Here is a 16,319-nt window from a genome sequence, read left to right as displayed (position 1 = left end):
TCTGCAAAATGTTCACTTTTTGTAGAATGGAACATTGATTTTTGTGATATGTGGTCCCTAAACTAATAATCCACAGAGGGGACTACAGCAAAGCCCACGGTCTAATTCTAAAGGGACTAGATAATGTAGATTATGACTAACTGTTTCATCTTGTTCTGAATAGTAGAACTCGAGGACACGGCCTTGTGCTTGGAGAGAGGGTAAATTCAAAACTAATCTGCAGAAACATTATTTCAGTGAGCAAGCGGTAAATCTGTGAAACATACCCCCTCGGGAGATGGTAGAAGCAGATAGTAATGATTCATTCAAATGCAAATTAGATAGATTTCTTTCAGAAAATATTTTGGGATACCATATGAGTAATTTGAGACATGGTAAGTATAGCATGCTCGGGAGGAATCGATGACTTGGAACCCATCATTCCCAAAGCGCTGCACCACTGGGGTTTTTCCCCTTGTTATGTCTGCTTCTGTTGTAGACTAATTGATGGAGCTTGATTGTTATGATTAATCAACAACTGTATTATCATTGGATCATGCAACAAAGGATAGTTGAAGGCGAACTAGACTGACTTTGGTCTTTGTTCGTCTAGCAATTCCTATGTTCCTATATTTATATAGCCTCTTTAATGTTTTCAAGAATAAAATGCAAATTTGATAATTCTCTTACAAGTTGCAGCCATAGTCATTGCTGCAGTTTTCAGTATGGCCAATTGCAGGACATTAAAGCAATTCACAGGCAATGAATTACTTTTGAAGTGTAGTCACTGTTGTAGGTAAATGCAGTAGCCAGTTTGCACAGACAGCTTGTGAAATAAATGGTAATCTGTTTTGAGTGCAAAAATTCTAGGCTGGCACTCCAGTGAGGGAGTGCTGCACTGTCGGAGGTGCCGTCTTTCGGATGAGACGTTAAAGCGAGGTCCCGCCTGCTCTCAGGTGGATGTAAACGATCCCATGGGATAATTTCGAAGAAAAACAGGGGTGTTCTCCCCGGTGTCCTGGCCAATATTTATCCCTCAATCAACATAACTAAAAAAAAACAGATTATCTGGTCATTATTACATTGATGTCTGTGGGAGCTTGCTGTGCGCAAATTGGCTGCCGCGTTTCCCACATTACAACAGTGGCTACACTCCAAAAGTACTTAATTGGCTGTAAAGCACTTTGAGATGTCCGGTGGTCGTGAAAGGCGCTATATAAATGCAAGTCTTTCTATTTTTTTGGTGACGTTAGTTGAAGGATTAATGTCAGCCAGGAGCACACTCCAGCTCTACATAGTTTCATGGGATCTTTTGCAGGCAGACAGGATCTTAGTTTAATGTCTTATTTTGAGATGTAAAAGATGGGAGTTCCAGCCATGCAGTACGCACTCACTATTGCACCACAGTGTTAGCCTAAATAATGTACTCAAACCCTGCAGTGGATCTGAACCTATGGATTTCTGATTCGAGTGAGAGTCCTACATTACAATGGTGAGTGTACTGCAAAAGTACTTCATTGGCTGTAAAGTGCTTTGGGTAAAAGTTGCCAAGTTCAGTAATCAACCATTTGTGTTTCCGTCCGATGCTGACAGGCTTGCGGTGTATCACAAGGACTTTGCTTTATTTATCTATCCTCCCTCCCAAATATTAGCAGGTATTTTATCCCACATTTAGTTTTAAAAGCAAAAGAAAATCGAAGAGAAGGTCATTTTTGTTCAGTCAAGAAGGTGCGTGCACAAATTAGTCCCCGGGTAACTTTGCTGTAACAACAGCTGAGATTTCTCCACCTATCCCTCCCTCCCTTTTCTTCCCTCGCTTTACCTCCCCACTTCCTGTGCTATCTTGTCGTTGTAGGATGTTTTTTCAATGTGGAAAGCCTTACCTAGGAACCTAAGCAATTAATCACATTGATCTCAGCCTTTGCGCTGTCTAACTACTGTGCTGCAGAGTTCCCATTATCACCGAAGACACTGGCAAATCCATCTTAATACAACTTGCTGATTTGTTTCTTTTCTCCTTTTCCTCCCTCCCCAAATTTTTAGTTCTTGCATACATGCAGTTTGTGGAGGATTATTCTGAGCCGCAGCCTCACGTTTTTTACCAGACACCCCAGAATGAGCATATTTATGAGCAGCGAAACAAACGGTTTCAGGAAGTCTACGGATTCAATGACTCCTTCAGCAGCACTGATTCGTCTCTCGAGATTCTGCCTCCTCCAGCTCTCCCACCCAAACAAAGGCAGCTGGTGAGTTTGACTTTATTGTCTTTGCCAGGGATGCATAAATGCCTTGATGTCGGGGGTTCAGTTACAAGGCTTGTAAACCTGAGATTCGGGGAGTGGGTGGAGAGGAGTGTAACTGATGGGAAGGAATCACTTCAGTGGGCTCTAGCTAATGTACATGTTTCCATTTTAAAAAGCTTGGCACAGCTTTTATCATCCACTGTCTCAATTTTTGTGGTGATATTTATATGGTTATTGGATGGAATTGATTTAAATATGCACTGTACTAAATATACTTTTTAATTGCTAATGCATTTTGTTTTGCAGTCATTTCTTGTAACAGCTTACCTTAATTTCTCAAAAAGGATTGTACTATTTGGCTGGGCCCATATTCAGACATGCGGGGGGAGGTGGAAGTGTGGTTGGGTGAAGGGGCAATATTTCCAGGCAAGAAAATAAATCAGAATCTATTTTTTGAGCTTACTGTAGTCAGTTAAACGCTGAACCTGGAATTTGTAGGTATATGGTTGATTGCAGTGCATTGCAGACTTTGGTAAGTAATATCATTGCTTAATACTTTGTGATTCTGTCTTTCACCACATGCTAGGCCCTGTACAAATTAAATTTAGTGTGCCCATCTTTTTTGGCACAAAATAAAGTGTTTGTTTAAACTAGTGGTTCAAAGTCTTCAAAACTGCTAAAGGCTCAATCATTCTTGATCTATTCAGCTTTCATAGTTCATTAATGTCATACTCCTAATTTCCACTGCCCATTTTGCCACTGTGATATTTAAGGGTGCTCTTGATGGTTGGCAGATTGATGCTCAGTATTGTTAGTTTTGGTTTTGCTGCAAGGCCCACAGTGATGTTAGATCTGATATCTATTTATTGAACATAAAGCAAACCAGTTTAGGGTTTGGCAAAGAAGGTGCAAAGGAAATCTTGAATTCATTTCGGCCACCATATGCTTATACCTAAATAAATGTATTCCTTTTGCATTACTTTAAATACAAGTTGTGAAATTATAGATTGTTTATTTATGAAGGGTTTTGTAATTTTTATTTCATGCTTAGAGACACAAGACTGCCAATGTCATTGTAACTCTTGTGATTGTAATACAATTCACAAGTGATCATATCTGAGCACTTTAAATTTTAAGAACATAAGAACATAAGAAGGCCATCTAGCCCCTCGAGCCTGCTCCGCCATTCAACAAGATCATGGCTGATCTGGCCGTGGGCTCAACTCCACTTACCCGCCCGCTCCCCGTAACCCTTAATTCCCTTATTGGTTAAAAATCTATCTATCTGTGACTTGAATACATTCAATGAGCTAGCCTCAACTGCTTCCTTGGGCAGAGAATTCCACAGATTCACAACCCTCTGGGAGAAGAAAGTCCTTCTCAACTCGGTTTTAAATTGGCTCCTCTGTATTTTGAGGCTGTGCCCCCTAGTTCTAGTCTCCACGACCAGTGGAAACAACCTCTCTGCCTCTATCTTGTCTATCCCTTTCATTATTTTAAATGTTTCTATAAGATCACCCCTCATCCTTCTGAACTCCAACGAGTAAAGACCCAGTCTACTCAATCTATCATCATAAGGTAACCCCCTCATCTCCGGAATCAGCCTAGTGAATCTTCTCTGTACCCCCTCCAAAGCTAGTATATCCTTCCTTAAGTAAGGTGACCAAAACTGCACGCAGTACTCCAGGTGCGGCCTCACTAATACCCTCTTCAGTCGCAGAAGGACCTCCCTGCATGAATTACAAGCAATGGGTCAATCTGTGACCTCCTTCCTTTTTCAAGGAAACAACTGATACAACCATCAGCTGTCCAAGTGTTCTGAAAATATGCCGTTCGCTATAAAGTATTAATGCCCCCGCTTATACTTTTATTTTCTAAATCTATAGATGTAAATTGCTTTTAGCAATCCACTTCATTATATTTGTTCCTTCCCTAGTCTTGTTTACACAGTGGAGCCACCTTTTTGGACTGTTTGCTAGTCTGTCAATAGATTCACTGATCTCAATCTCCGTAACTGTCATTGTGTCACATTATGTACAATTGCCTAAACCTGGATGTATTCCTTTTTCTGTTGTGCATATGTTTATCGTGGCAAAACATTGGGATTCAAACCATCTGAGGTTAAACCTAAAATAGTGGTTTTGGGGTGACGCTATCAAAGCAACATGGCAGGTTTTTGTTGGTGAGCATGTGCAGGGTTATACCAGTATTGCTGCCTTTGTAGTTTTGTGCTGTTGTAAATAAGATACTAGAAATGGTCCAGACTTCAGAGTTGAGTCGATGGTTGAGGTGTTTGTAAGATCGTGTTTCACAACTGGAGAGCTTGAGGATGGAAAAGACAGCTTGTGAGGATGAGTTCTGCCTTGTGTAAAAGCATTTGCTAATCAATCACTGAGTGGTATTGGTAGCTGTCCTTTGCTGTTAATGACACCACTAAAAGGATTACATTTAGATGGTGAATGGTACTTCATTACCATAACATACAACGTTTCTCATGACCTGATTATATGCCACAAGGGAGTATTTGAATCCAACAACATAGTTTGAAGTGAATATGTAATTGGATTATTTTTGGGATGCTTAGTCTGATGAGCGTTCAGTTTCCTTTGCACCTTCAAAGACGAATATTGTTGATTTGTGGTAGGATTTTTGACTTTCTTGGAAAGTTGCAATTTATTTTGAAATTATTTGAAAACTTAGAATTGATATTTAGTTGCTGCTTAGAGTAGAAACGGCTAATGGTAATCCTTTTGGCAGGCTTGACAATTGCTCATGTACATGCAATGCCTTAACTTTCATCACTTTCCATTTAGAAGCTGCTTTATTGTATTTAATATACCAAGTGTTAGGACACTGGCTGTAAATATGGAATTTGAATACTTTGAATAGAAGGTTTTTACAGAGAAACCATTTAAGTTATGATCCTGTATTCAGCTATAGTGCTGTGGGTCACAATTGAACCAGCAATTTACATTCTTCAGAAAACAGGACAATGAAGTCTAGATTTCTGACAATTGTTTGGTAAAACAGCACTGTACATACGTTGACACAGCAGTCTACACTTGTGCTAAGCACAAACATTTACTTATGATATACAGCATGGAAACAGGCCATTCGGCCCAACCAGTCCATGCCGGCCTTTATGCTCCACTCGAGCCTCCTCCCGTCTTTCCTCATCTAAATGCATTGAATCTGCTATAGTGAACGGATCATACTTCTGAAATAGTGTAGTTATTGAAACAGTATATGGGGAAGCGACCATACTCTCTGTTGACCCAAGCATGTTTACATGACATTAACTGACACAAGCTCCACCAAGTGGCAGGCAAGTCTACCAGCGTTGGAGACTGTCCAATGAGTTTGGAGTGCAGGGGCACGATTCTGGCCAAACACTTGAGTTTAAAGTTTGTTTTTTTTACTGTGAAGGTAAATACGTTTTTTTTAAAATACTTCTGATTTCCTGATTTTTTTTTTATTTACATGTTAAGAGAATTTTTGATTATACAACTTTGTTTTAGTTTCACCCAGATTTCCTTTTTTTTTTGTCAAGCCAGGTGTTCGGCATACATAGAAACACGTGCATCATTCTAGCCAAATTAGAGAAATCCACAGTTTCTGATATGGGGTGCGCATTCTTAGCATGTGCCAAATGCTCAGGGATCGCCAAGAGACAGTGTTGTTTGAGTTTAACCAGCGTACCAGCACAGATCACTGGTAAGCTTCCAGCTGCATGATCAGTCAGGATCATCCTGTTCATTAGGGGTATTGGTTTCCTTATTTCTGGTGGCGTGGGAAGAATCCTAGCCCCAGTGGCAGGTTTACCCCTCTAGCTCCCAAAAAAGGAACCTGGATTGGCTAGCCAGTTATCAGCAGTGCCCTGGAGTACTGCAGATCTTCCTGGCCCGGGATGAGTGAGTTCAGTTATATAAAGAGACCGGAGAAGCTGGGATTGTTCTCCTTAAAGCAGAGACAATTGGTGAGAGATTTAATGAGGGGTTCAAAATTCTGAGGGGTTTTGATAGTTTAAAAAGGAGAAACTGTTACCATTGGTGGATGGGTCGGCAACCAGAGGACGCAGATTTAAGACAGTTGGCAAAAGAAACTTAGGGAGATGACAAATTTTCTTGCGTAGTGAGTTGTGATGATCTGGAATTCATTGCTTGAAAGGACGGTGAAAGCAGATTCAATAGTAACTTTCAAAAGGGAATTAGATATACAAGGAAAAATTTGCAGGGATATGGGAAAAGAGCAGGAAAGTGAGGCTAATTCGATAGGTCATAAGAACATGTGTAGGCCATCTAGCCCCTCGAGCCTGCTCCGCCATTCAATAAGATCATGGCTGATCTGGCCATGGACTCAGCTCCACTTAACCCGCCCTCTCCCTCTAACCCTTAATTCCCTTATTGGTTAAAAATCTATCTCTCTGTGACTTGAATACATTCAATGAGCTAGCCTCAATTGCTTCCTTGGGCAGAGAATTCCACAGATTCACAACCCTCTGGGAGAAGAAATTCCTTCTCAACTCGGTTTTAAATTGGCTCCCCCGTATTTTGAGGCTGTGCCCCAAAGAGCTAGCACAAGCACGAGGCCGAATGGCCGCCTCCTGTGCTGTAAGATTGTGAGATTCTTATCCGATTACTGAGTCTGCCAAGTAAGGTTGACCAAGTTCAAATTTGTCATCGGGCTTTTCATCTTTGAACCAATCAAAGGAAAGAACGCACAATCCCACCCCTATCCCTGCAGTACCACCATTGACGTTCCACCAAGGAAGATTAGATAGACTTCACTATGCAGTGAAATACTACGCAGCTGTAGCTGATCATTGCAGCTTACCACACACAAATGAAACAGTTGAAATTGGCAGCTCTAACCAGCAGCACACAAGCACAGTTAAGTCCATTAACTAGTGAAGGACTGCAGAAAATTGTCAGTAATGCAGATATTATACAGTTTACACTTATTTTCAAGGCAAGATGCCTTGTGCTTTTGTTTTGAATGTCTGGGCACTGAAAAATATTCTGATTTGATGTTGCTGTTTTTTTTGATTCATTTCATATGTTTGGTTTTGGAGCCCGTCACAGTCTCTCCGAATGTAGTCTTGCCATCACTGAATTATATTCAGATGAATAAACAATGAATTCCTGATCTCTGCCAAACAACCTGGAGGAGGTGTGGAGAGGAAGCACTTTTCCAAAGGAATTGGATGTCTAGTGTACGGAATAGTATCAACAGAAATTGGGGAGCAGTTTTTTTAAAATTTGGGAATGACTTGTGCTGATTGGGGTGACTGAAATAAATTAAAAGAATGACTGTACTATTAAAAAGACTGAATCCATGCTTTTAGGGTTTTTACAACAAGTTGCACTAGCTACCTCCCTTAGTTGAAAAAAACCTAAGGATAGAACTTGTGTAAGTGTTATACAAAAGAAAGATTGCTTGATACAGGATTGAAGGGACCTCCACCAGTAGTGATTCTAGCCAGTTAGATTGCTCATGGTCTGTGGAAGATAATTTGAAGAATCCAGCATTTAAAAGTGAGTCATTTGCTTTTTCTGATCAGCATTATTTGTGTGAACAATTATGACCCTGAGAATAAATTGATTAACATGGAAAGGTATGCTGTGTAGATAAAACCACATGTAGAAACTATTTCAACAGAGACTCTGTCCTTGAAAAAATGTCAAAGGTGACTCATCAGTAAAATTTAAATAAATTCTACATGAAATACTGCACCCAAGCATCTACTGAGCACCACCTGTGACATTTAGTGGAACCACTGCAAGTATCAAAAATGAAATATAATTAAATTAATCTGCGTGGTTGTGTAAGTATTTCAGGCTTAATAATTGATTTTTTAATAACACGAAATATCTTCCAAGTTGTAGTTTGTTCCCTTTACTATTGACGGTTTCTGTCTCTATCTCTTTGTGTGTGTGTCTCTCTCTCCACTGATGTTCCAAGCAGGCGTCCTATGCTGCTGCTTCATCTTCCTACTCTTCCTCCTTCTCCTCCTCTTTCTATCTTCATCAGTCGAAGGTGCTTATCCTGCCTGACGACGCCAATACTGCTACCAGTATCAGCATGTCCGTCTCCAATTCCTTCCTGAGTCGTCACAACTCCTTATCTTCATCTTCGGTGAGTGTGCTGCTAAAGCTTGCGTCTTGTGATCACCTGTGTGAGCATTCTTCCATCTGCCTCAGCTAGTCAAAAGGAGAGGTCAGACTGAACGGTAATAGTTGGGCTTTAAAACTGCATTATCGTCGGTTTGAGAATCACATGTTGGTTGTTTGTCTGTGGTGATGTAACTTGTGATTGAGAATTTTTATTTGCAATTCCTGAATTGGAGCTAGGCCACTAAAATGGTAGGAGGGTTTTGCTCCAGATTACTAACCGAAGTTATCATTACATTGGATAACTAGTTTCAGGTTGAGTGCCTTTCAAAACTGCAGAGTTCTCACAATCTTTTTTTGTGCTCGCAACTGAAATTTCATGTTGGCAGAGTGACTGAAAGAATGTTCATATATAAAATGACAGACACACAGACTCCAAACTTTATAATATTACAAAGAATTGCAGGTATTGTATGCAATAAGGTTGCATTCTGAGAGCCTTTAGTACTCAACGCAAAATGTAGTGGATGTAGGGATCAGGAGGCTTGTGGGAAGAGGAAGAAGATTTGGCTGTGCCTTGTTCGAAATCCTGTAAGCTTTCCTATCAATTATCCTGCTTTATGTAACAATGATGGATGCAGAATCTGCATATTTTGAATGGGTTGCCCATCTTGGCTGTTTGCAGAATAAATGTTTTACAGTCTAATAAAAAATGATTTTTATTTTATATCGTTTACCTGCCTTTGCCATGAAATTTATATTATTTTGATAAACAGATATCTGAGCGAAACATGAAATTTGCAAAGTCTCATTTGCATTTCATAGAAACATAGAAAGTAGGTGCAGGAGTAGGCCATTTGGACCTTTGAGCCTGCACCACCATTCAATATGGTCACGGCTGATCATGCAACTTCAGTACCCCATTCCTGCTTTCTCTCCACACCTCTTGATCCTTTAAGCCGTAAGGGCCACATCTAACTCCCTTTTGAATATATCTAATGAACTGGCCTCAACAACTTTCTGTGGTAGAGAATTCCACAGGTTCACAATTCTGAGTGAAGAAGTTTCTCCTCATCTCAGTCCTAAATGGCTTACCCCTTATCCTTAGACTGTGACCCCTGGTTCTAGACTTCCCCAACATCTGGAATATTCTTCCTGCATTTAACCTGTTCAATCCCATCAGAATTTTATATGTTTCTATGAGATCCCCTCTCATTCATCTAAATTCCAGTGAATATAAGCCTAGTCGATCCAGTCTTTCTTCCTATGTCAGTCCTGCCATCCCGGGAATCAGTCTGGTGAACCTTCGCTGCACTCCCTCAATAGTAAGAATGTCCTTCCTCCGATTAGGAGACCAAACCTGCACACAATACTCAAGGTGTGATCTCACCAAGGCCCTGTACAACTGCAGTAAGACCTCCCTGCTCCTATACTCAAATCCCCTCGCTATGAAGGCCAGCATGCCATTTGCCGCCTTTATTGCCTGCTGTACCTGCATGCCTACCTTCAATGACTGATGTACCATGACACCCAGACCTCGTTGCACCTCCCCTTTTCCTAATCTGTCATCATTCAGATAATCTGCCTTCCTGTTTTTGCAACTAAAGTGGATAACCTCACACTTATCCACATTATACTGCATCTGCCATGCATTTGCCCATTCACCTAACCTGTCCAAATCCCCCTGCAGCCTCCTAGCGTCCTCCTCGCAGTGACTAGTGGGGTGCTGCAGGGTTCAATGCTGGGACCCCAGCTTTGTGTCATCTGCAAACTTGGAGATATTACATTCAATTCCTTTGTCTAAATCATTAATGGATATTGTAAATAGCTGGGGTCCCAGCACTGAACCCTGCAGCACCCCACTAGTCACTGCCTGCCATTCTGAAAAGGACCCGTTTATTCCCACTCTTTGCTTCCTGTCTGCCAACCAATTCTCTATCCACGTCAATACATTACCCCCAATACCATGTGCTTTAATTTTGCACACTAATTTCTAGTGTGGGACCTTATGAAAAGCCTTTTGAAAGTCCAAATACACCACATCCACTGGTTCTTCCTTATCCACTCTACTAGTTACGTCCTCAAAAAATTCTAGAAGATTTGTCGAGCATGATTTCCCTTTCATAAATCCATGCTGACTTGGACCGATCCTGTCACTGCTTTCCAAATGAGCTGCTATTACATTTTTAATAATTGATTCCAACATTTTCCCCACTACCGATGTCAGGCTAACAGGTCTCTAATTCCGTGTTTTCTCTCTCCCTCCTTTTTTAAAAAGTGGTGTTACATTAACTATCCTCCAATACATAGGAACTGAACCAGAGTCTATAGAATGTTGGAAAATGACTGTCAATGCATCGACTATTCCTAGGGCCACTTCCTTACGTACTCTGGAATGCAGACTATCAGGCCCTGGGGATTTATAGGCCTTCAGTCTCTTCAATTTCCCAACATCATTTCCCGACTAATAAAGATTTCCCTCCGTTTCCCCTTCTCGCTAGTCCCTCGGTCCCCTAGTATTTTCGGGAGGTTATTCGTGCCTTCCTTAGTGAAGACAGAACCAAAGTATTTGTTCAATTGGTCTGCCATTTCCTTGTTCCCCATTATGAATTCACCTAATTCTGATTGCAAGGGACCTACATTAGTCTTCACTAATCTTTTTCTCTTCACATATCTATAGAAGCTTTTGCAGTCAGTTTTTATGTTCCTTGCAAGCTTACACTCATACTCTATTTTCCCTCTCCTAATTAAACCCATAGTCCTCCTCTGCTGAATTCTAAATTTCTCCTAGACCTCGGGTTTGCTGCATTTCTGGCCAATTTATATGCCTCTTCCTTGGATTTAACACTTTCCCTAATTTCCCTTGTTAGCCACGGTTGAGCCATCTTCCCTTTTTTATTCTTGCGCCATACAGGGATGTACAATTGTTATAGTTCATCCATGTGATATTTAAATGTCTGCCATTGCCTATCCACCATCAACCCTTTAAGTATCATTCTCCAGTCTATCTTAGCCAATTCATGTCTCCTACCATCAAAATTTCCTTTAAGTTCAGGACCATTGGGCCCAAGTTGGAGCTGGACGCCCATTTTTCGCGCCAGAAAGTGCGCCTCAAAAAAACTTACCTATTCTCTGATTCCCTGCAGGTCTTCTGGAGCTGGGCACAGCGCAGCACGAGCTGTATGGGGCGGAGCCAGATCCCTGCGCTGAAAACAGTGCCGGGACCTCTGCACATGCGCGCTACAGTGGGCACGCATGTGCAGTCGCTCCAGGCGCCCAAAACTGTGGGAGGGCCCCGAAGCACGCAGACCCTAGCCCTGGCCGAATGGCCTCACTGGGGCTGCGTGAATTAGGCTCCTCCCACCCGACCCGCCCCCCCCGGGACCTCGGCGACTCTTCTCCTCCCCCCCCCCCCCCCCCCCCCCGCCCGGGACCACTTATACATGCCAGGAAATTCTTCTCTAGTATTGCTACCAGTTTGGTTAATCCAATCAACATGCACATTAAAGTCACACATGATAACTGCTGTACCCTTATTGCACGCGTTCCTAATTTCCTGTTTGATGCCGTCACCAATCTCCCTATTACTGTTTGGTGGTCTGTACACACTGATGTTTTCTGCCCTTTGATGTTTTGCAGCTCTACCCATATAGATTCCAGATCATCCACGCTAATGTCCTTCCTTACTATTGCGTTAATCTCCTCTTTAACCAGTAACGCTACCCCACCTCCTTTTCCTTTCTGTCTATCCTTCCTGAATATTGAATACCCCTGGATGCTCAGTTCCCAGCCTTGGTTACCTTGGAGCCATGTCTCCATAATCCCAATTACAGCATATCCGTTAACAGCTATCTGCGCAGTCAATTCATCCACCTTATTACGAATACTCCTTACATTGAGACTCCGCCTTCAGGCTTGTTTTTTTAACACTTTGTCTTTTTAGAATGATGTTGTAATGTGGCCTTTTTTGATTTTTGCCCTTGATTTCTCTGCTCTCCACTCTTGCTTTTCACCTTCCTACCTTTTGCTTCTGCCCCCTTTTTACTTCCCTCTGCCTCCCTGCATAGATTCCCATCCCCCTGCTTTTTAGTTTAAACCCTCCCCAACAGCACTAGCAAACACTCCGCTTAGGACATCGGTTCCGGTCCTGCCCAGGTGCAGACCGTCCGGTTTGTACTGGTCCCACCTCCCCCAGAGCCGGTTTGTTGGAGATCCTGATTCCTGAACCACACAATTTATTGTGAAATTAGCTAATTACTTATTATTGTTCAAGTAAAGCCTCTTTTTTTTTTTTCCATTTGAGTTTCTCTACTTTGTAATGCACATATATATATATATAAACTGTCAATAATGCAACATGAGCTGTTAGCATGGGGGAACATGACAGTGAAAGGCTACTGTTTTGTTAGGTTAATCACAACCTTTTCAGAAGTGCTATATTTGTGGAACATATCCAAAATATGACATCTTTTCTGGTTTCTTTAATGCATACTGTAAATAAATAGAGACCGCTTCTATATAACTATTCTATGACATTCAGCCATGGGTTTCAAGCAAATAAATATATATAAAATTTGCTTTGCATATATATATTATGCAAAGCCATTGTCATTGTCTTCCGTGATGCAGGATTTTCCATTGTTTTCACTCCAACCTCCCATCATTCCATTTCAAACACTATGACCTTCCCAGCTCCTCCCAGAATTCTCCTGGTCACTCTTTCACCTTCCTCCTGCAAAATTGGATCTCCACTGAGTGGTCAGCTCAACCAGTTAATTTCTGGGCAACCATTTTTCAGCCAATTGCCTCCAGCTGATGTGTTGACTGGGTATTTTCACTTCCTGAGTCACCCTGTAATCTTCCATCAGTGGTGAGCAGTTAACTAATTGCACGTGATTAACAAGTCAGTACTAAACGTTTCAACATTAAACTTTTTGAATGTATTAATCCAAAAGTGCTGTGACCATGAACCTTTTGAAGTTGAAGCTGGTTAAATGCAGGTTGAAATTAAATCATCTTTGTGATTATGTCTATTGAGCAAAATCCAACAGCGCTAATTTTAAATATGGCTTTTATCAAACAGTCATTGAGAAGAGCCATGTTGGGTCAAAAATACTCGACTATTCTTACAATCTTAAAACATTGGATCATTAAGTGTACGTACAGGTCAAGGTTCAGATTAGACCCTTCAGCTGAAAACAACTAACAGCATAGACTAGCAAATGAACCTGGGACGTTAGTTTTTTTTAAATTGTGTATTATACCACCAGTTGTACTTGTGCACAGGGCATTCGGGGAACAGAGCTTGTATTCTGAAGAAATATTTCCTCGTGACTGGTATATTTCAAATGTCTTCAGCAAAGCCAGTGGAATAAGTAACTAAAGCAAAACATTCTTCAATAAAGTTCTCTCAAAGGTTTTAGAAAATGCCAAATACCAGTGCCATTGAAGCCTAGGCAACCGGCATCAGAAGGATTCTTGCTAGCACAGTTCATGCTGTCATGGCTCATGGGAATAGGCAACATATGTGGAGTTGGAGAGATAATTAATGACATGCTTTATTTGTGTGATTCATGCTCTACTCTTGCCCCAGCAAGTGACTGCATTCAAAACATTCTAGGGCTGTTCCAGGCAGGCGGCTGAAGGCCGGTCATTTTGTTTCTTTGGATTGGGATCATATGATGTCATAATCTGTAGTGGGGATAGACAATAGATCACTAAATTAATTTCTAGTTTCTTGACTTAATCTAAAATAATGAATTGGTAGGATTTTTTCAAAAGCTTTTTTTCCTTGAAAATACTTACTTACCTTCCCATAACTAAATAACCACTGTATTTGTTTTTTTTAAGTAATTGTGTCATCTGTACATTTTGACCCTAATATTTTGCCAAGTTAGAAGTGGTTACAAATTAATGTACTTAAAAGAAAAATGCGGTCAATTCAGAAATTGCAGTACCCTATAACTTGTTACATCTGTGAACTTGTTTGCTCATCCATTTTAAGCGTTTCATTTTTAAAAGTGGAATAGTGCACTGGTGTTAGATTATGGTGTCTGGCATCACCATCGAGAAATAGCCAATTGAGCTGCTTGACGTGCTATTTAGTGTGCAGTTGTAAATTTTAATAATTTTTCGTGTTCTGTTTGTGTTTTTAAAGCCAATATCTCTGGAACATTGCATTGAATCACAGATAGATAGATTTTTAACCAATAAGGGAATTGAGGGTTATGGGGAGCGGGCGGGTAAGTGGAGCTGAGTCCACGGCCAGATCAGCCATGATCTTTTTGAATGGCGGAGCAGGCTCGAGGGGCTAGATGGCCTACTCCTGTTCCTAATTCTTATGTTCTTATGTTGAAACCCCAATAATTGAAAATTTATTCTCCCTCCCTCTCTTTTCCCCCACCCCCCCCCCCCCCCCAAAAAAAATCCCCTTTTTCTACTGTCCAATACTTTGGAACACGGGTGATGAATTGCTAACCGCTCTCGTTGAATGCTGCTTATGAATTGAGATGTTAAATATTTGAAGGTGGTGCAGATTGACGCTCCTCCAATGGTTTTTTTCCCAGCTCAAATTAGGAATTTGCATTTGAGGAGTTGCAGGGAAAATTCCTATTTACACTCAAAAAACACCATATTAGTGCACCATGGCACTGTGGCAACTGGGTACCTTCAAATTGGCACAGGAAGGTTGAGCTGCCTTGGTTAACTGGCGATTACGATGGGTTTAGGTACATAGAGTTGCTGTGTTTTTTTTAATTATTGCATTAATAAGATTATTTTAACTAATGTGCTGACTGGATTGTAAAATGCATTTTGTTTAGATACGATAAGTAGTGTATGAGAAATTGCTAATTAATTTGTCGCCATTAGTCACAGACCACGCTTGCCAAAAACAGTTGGTACTGACCAACAGCCTGTTGTGTTTAAGTCGTTACCTGAGTGCTGACTGATTATTTTAAGATAACTAGTTTAAGAGTGCAGATTTTCTGCCCTTTTTTGTTCATTTCTGTTAAGTGAGCCCCTTTAGTTCAAAATCCAGAGCATTTAGTCATAATTGTGCTTTTAATAATCTGTCTAGATCATAACACACACAAACTTGTGTATCAAAAAATGCCACTATTTCTAAACTTTGTAAATTGGAACATACACTGGAGACTTTCAGAACAACTATACTGTGAGAATAATTTAGCACATTTACAAATTACGTTTAAAAAATATTTGTAAAATGATGTATTGTCAGACAGCTTTTTTTTAGGAAGTGCACAAATGTTGGCTGCAGTCTATAAATGTTTGAAAAGCTTAATTTCGTAAAAGAATAAGGGGAGAAGTGTACAAGGCAGAGGGAGGAGAAACTGCATAGTCAAGGAGATGGAGGTGTCGCATCTAAATTACAAGTGGTCACAAGAATATCTTTTGAAGACAGTGATTGAGACTTCGTGTAAGCTTACAAAAGCAAAATACTGCGAGTGCTGAAAATCTGAAATAAAAATAGGAAATGCTGAAAATACTTGGGTCAGGCAGCACCTAAAGTTAACATTTCGGGTCAGAAGTGGAAAAAGTTAGAGATGTAACCGATTTTAAGCAAGTCATCATCATCATCATCATCATAGGCAGTTCCTCGGCATCAAGGAAGACTTGCTTCCACTCCTGAAGTGAGTTCTTTTGTGGCTGAACAGTCCAATACGAGAGCCACAGACCCTGTCACAGGTGGGACAGATAGTAGTTGAGGGAAGGGGTAGGTGGCTCTTTCCGCTGTCTGCACTTGATTTCTGCAAGCTCTCGGCGTTGAGACGCGGAAGTGCTCAGCGCCCTCCCGGATGCACTTTCTCCACCTAGGGCGGTCTTTGGCCAGGGACTTCCAGGTGTCTGGGGAGGCTTTGAGGGTGTCCTTGAAATGTTTCCGCTGCCCAGCTTTGGCTCGTTTGCCATGAAGGAGCTCCGCATGAGCAATTGCTTAGGGAGTCACGTGTCTGGCATGCGAACTATG

The 16,319-nt window shown here is 41.1% G+C and overlaps 1 protein-coding gene across 10 annotated transcripts in view; it reads left to right on the top strand.

Annotated features, from left to right (window-relative positions):
- Positions 1-16,319, top strand: part of rapgef1b (Rap guanine nucleotide exchange factor (GEF) 1b) — a 203,660-nt gene that overhangs the window by 131,529 nt on the left and 55,812 nt on the right. For 5 of the 10 annotated variants that reach the window (XR_011588156.1, XM_070863841.1, XM_070863843.1 and 2 more), the window contains exons 10-11: positions 2,023-2,225; positions 8,187-8,357. Coding sequence is in view for 9 of the 10 variants with exons in the window: in XM_070863841.1 (XP_070719942.1) it covers positions 2,023-2,225; positions 8,187-8,357 (374 nt within the window). In the remaining variant the exon portion in view is untranslated. The remainder of the gene's footprint in view (positions 1-2,022; positions 2,226-8,186; positions 8,358-16,319) is intronic. The other 5 variants (XM_070863848.1, XM_070863847.1, XM_070863846.1 and 2 more) reach the window with 1 other exon arrangement.

Source organism: Pristiophorus japonicus, chromosome 20, assembly GCF_044704955.1.
Source record: "Pristiophorus japonicus isolate sPriJap1 chromosome 20, sPriJap1.hap1, whole genome shotgun sequence".
Lineage (NCBI taxonomy): Eukaryota > Metazoa > Chordata > Chondrichthyes > Pristiophoridae > Pristiophorus > Pristiophorus japonicus.
The sequence above is the reverse complement of the archived record's forward strand: the minus strand, read 5'-3'. Positions and strand labels throughout refer to the sequence as shown.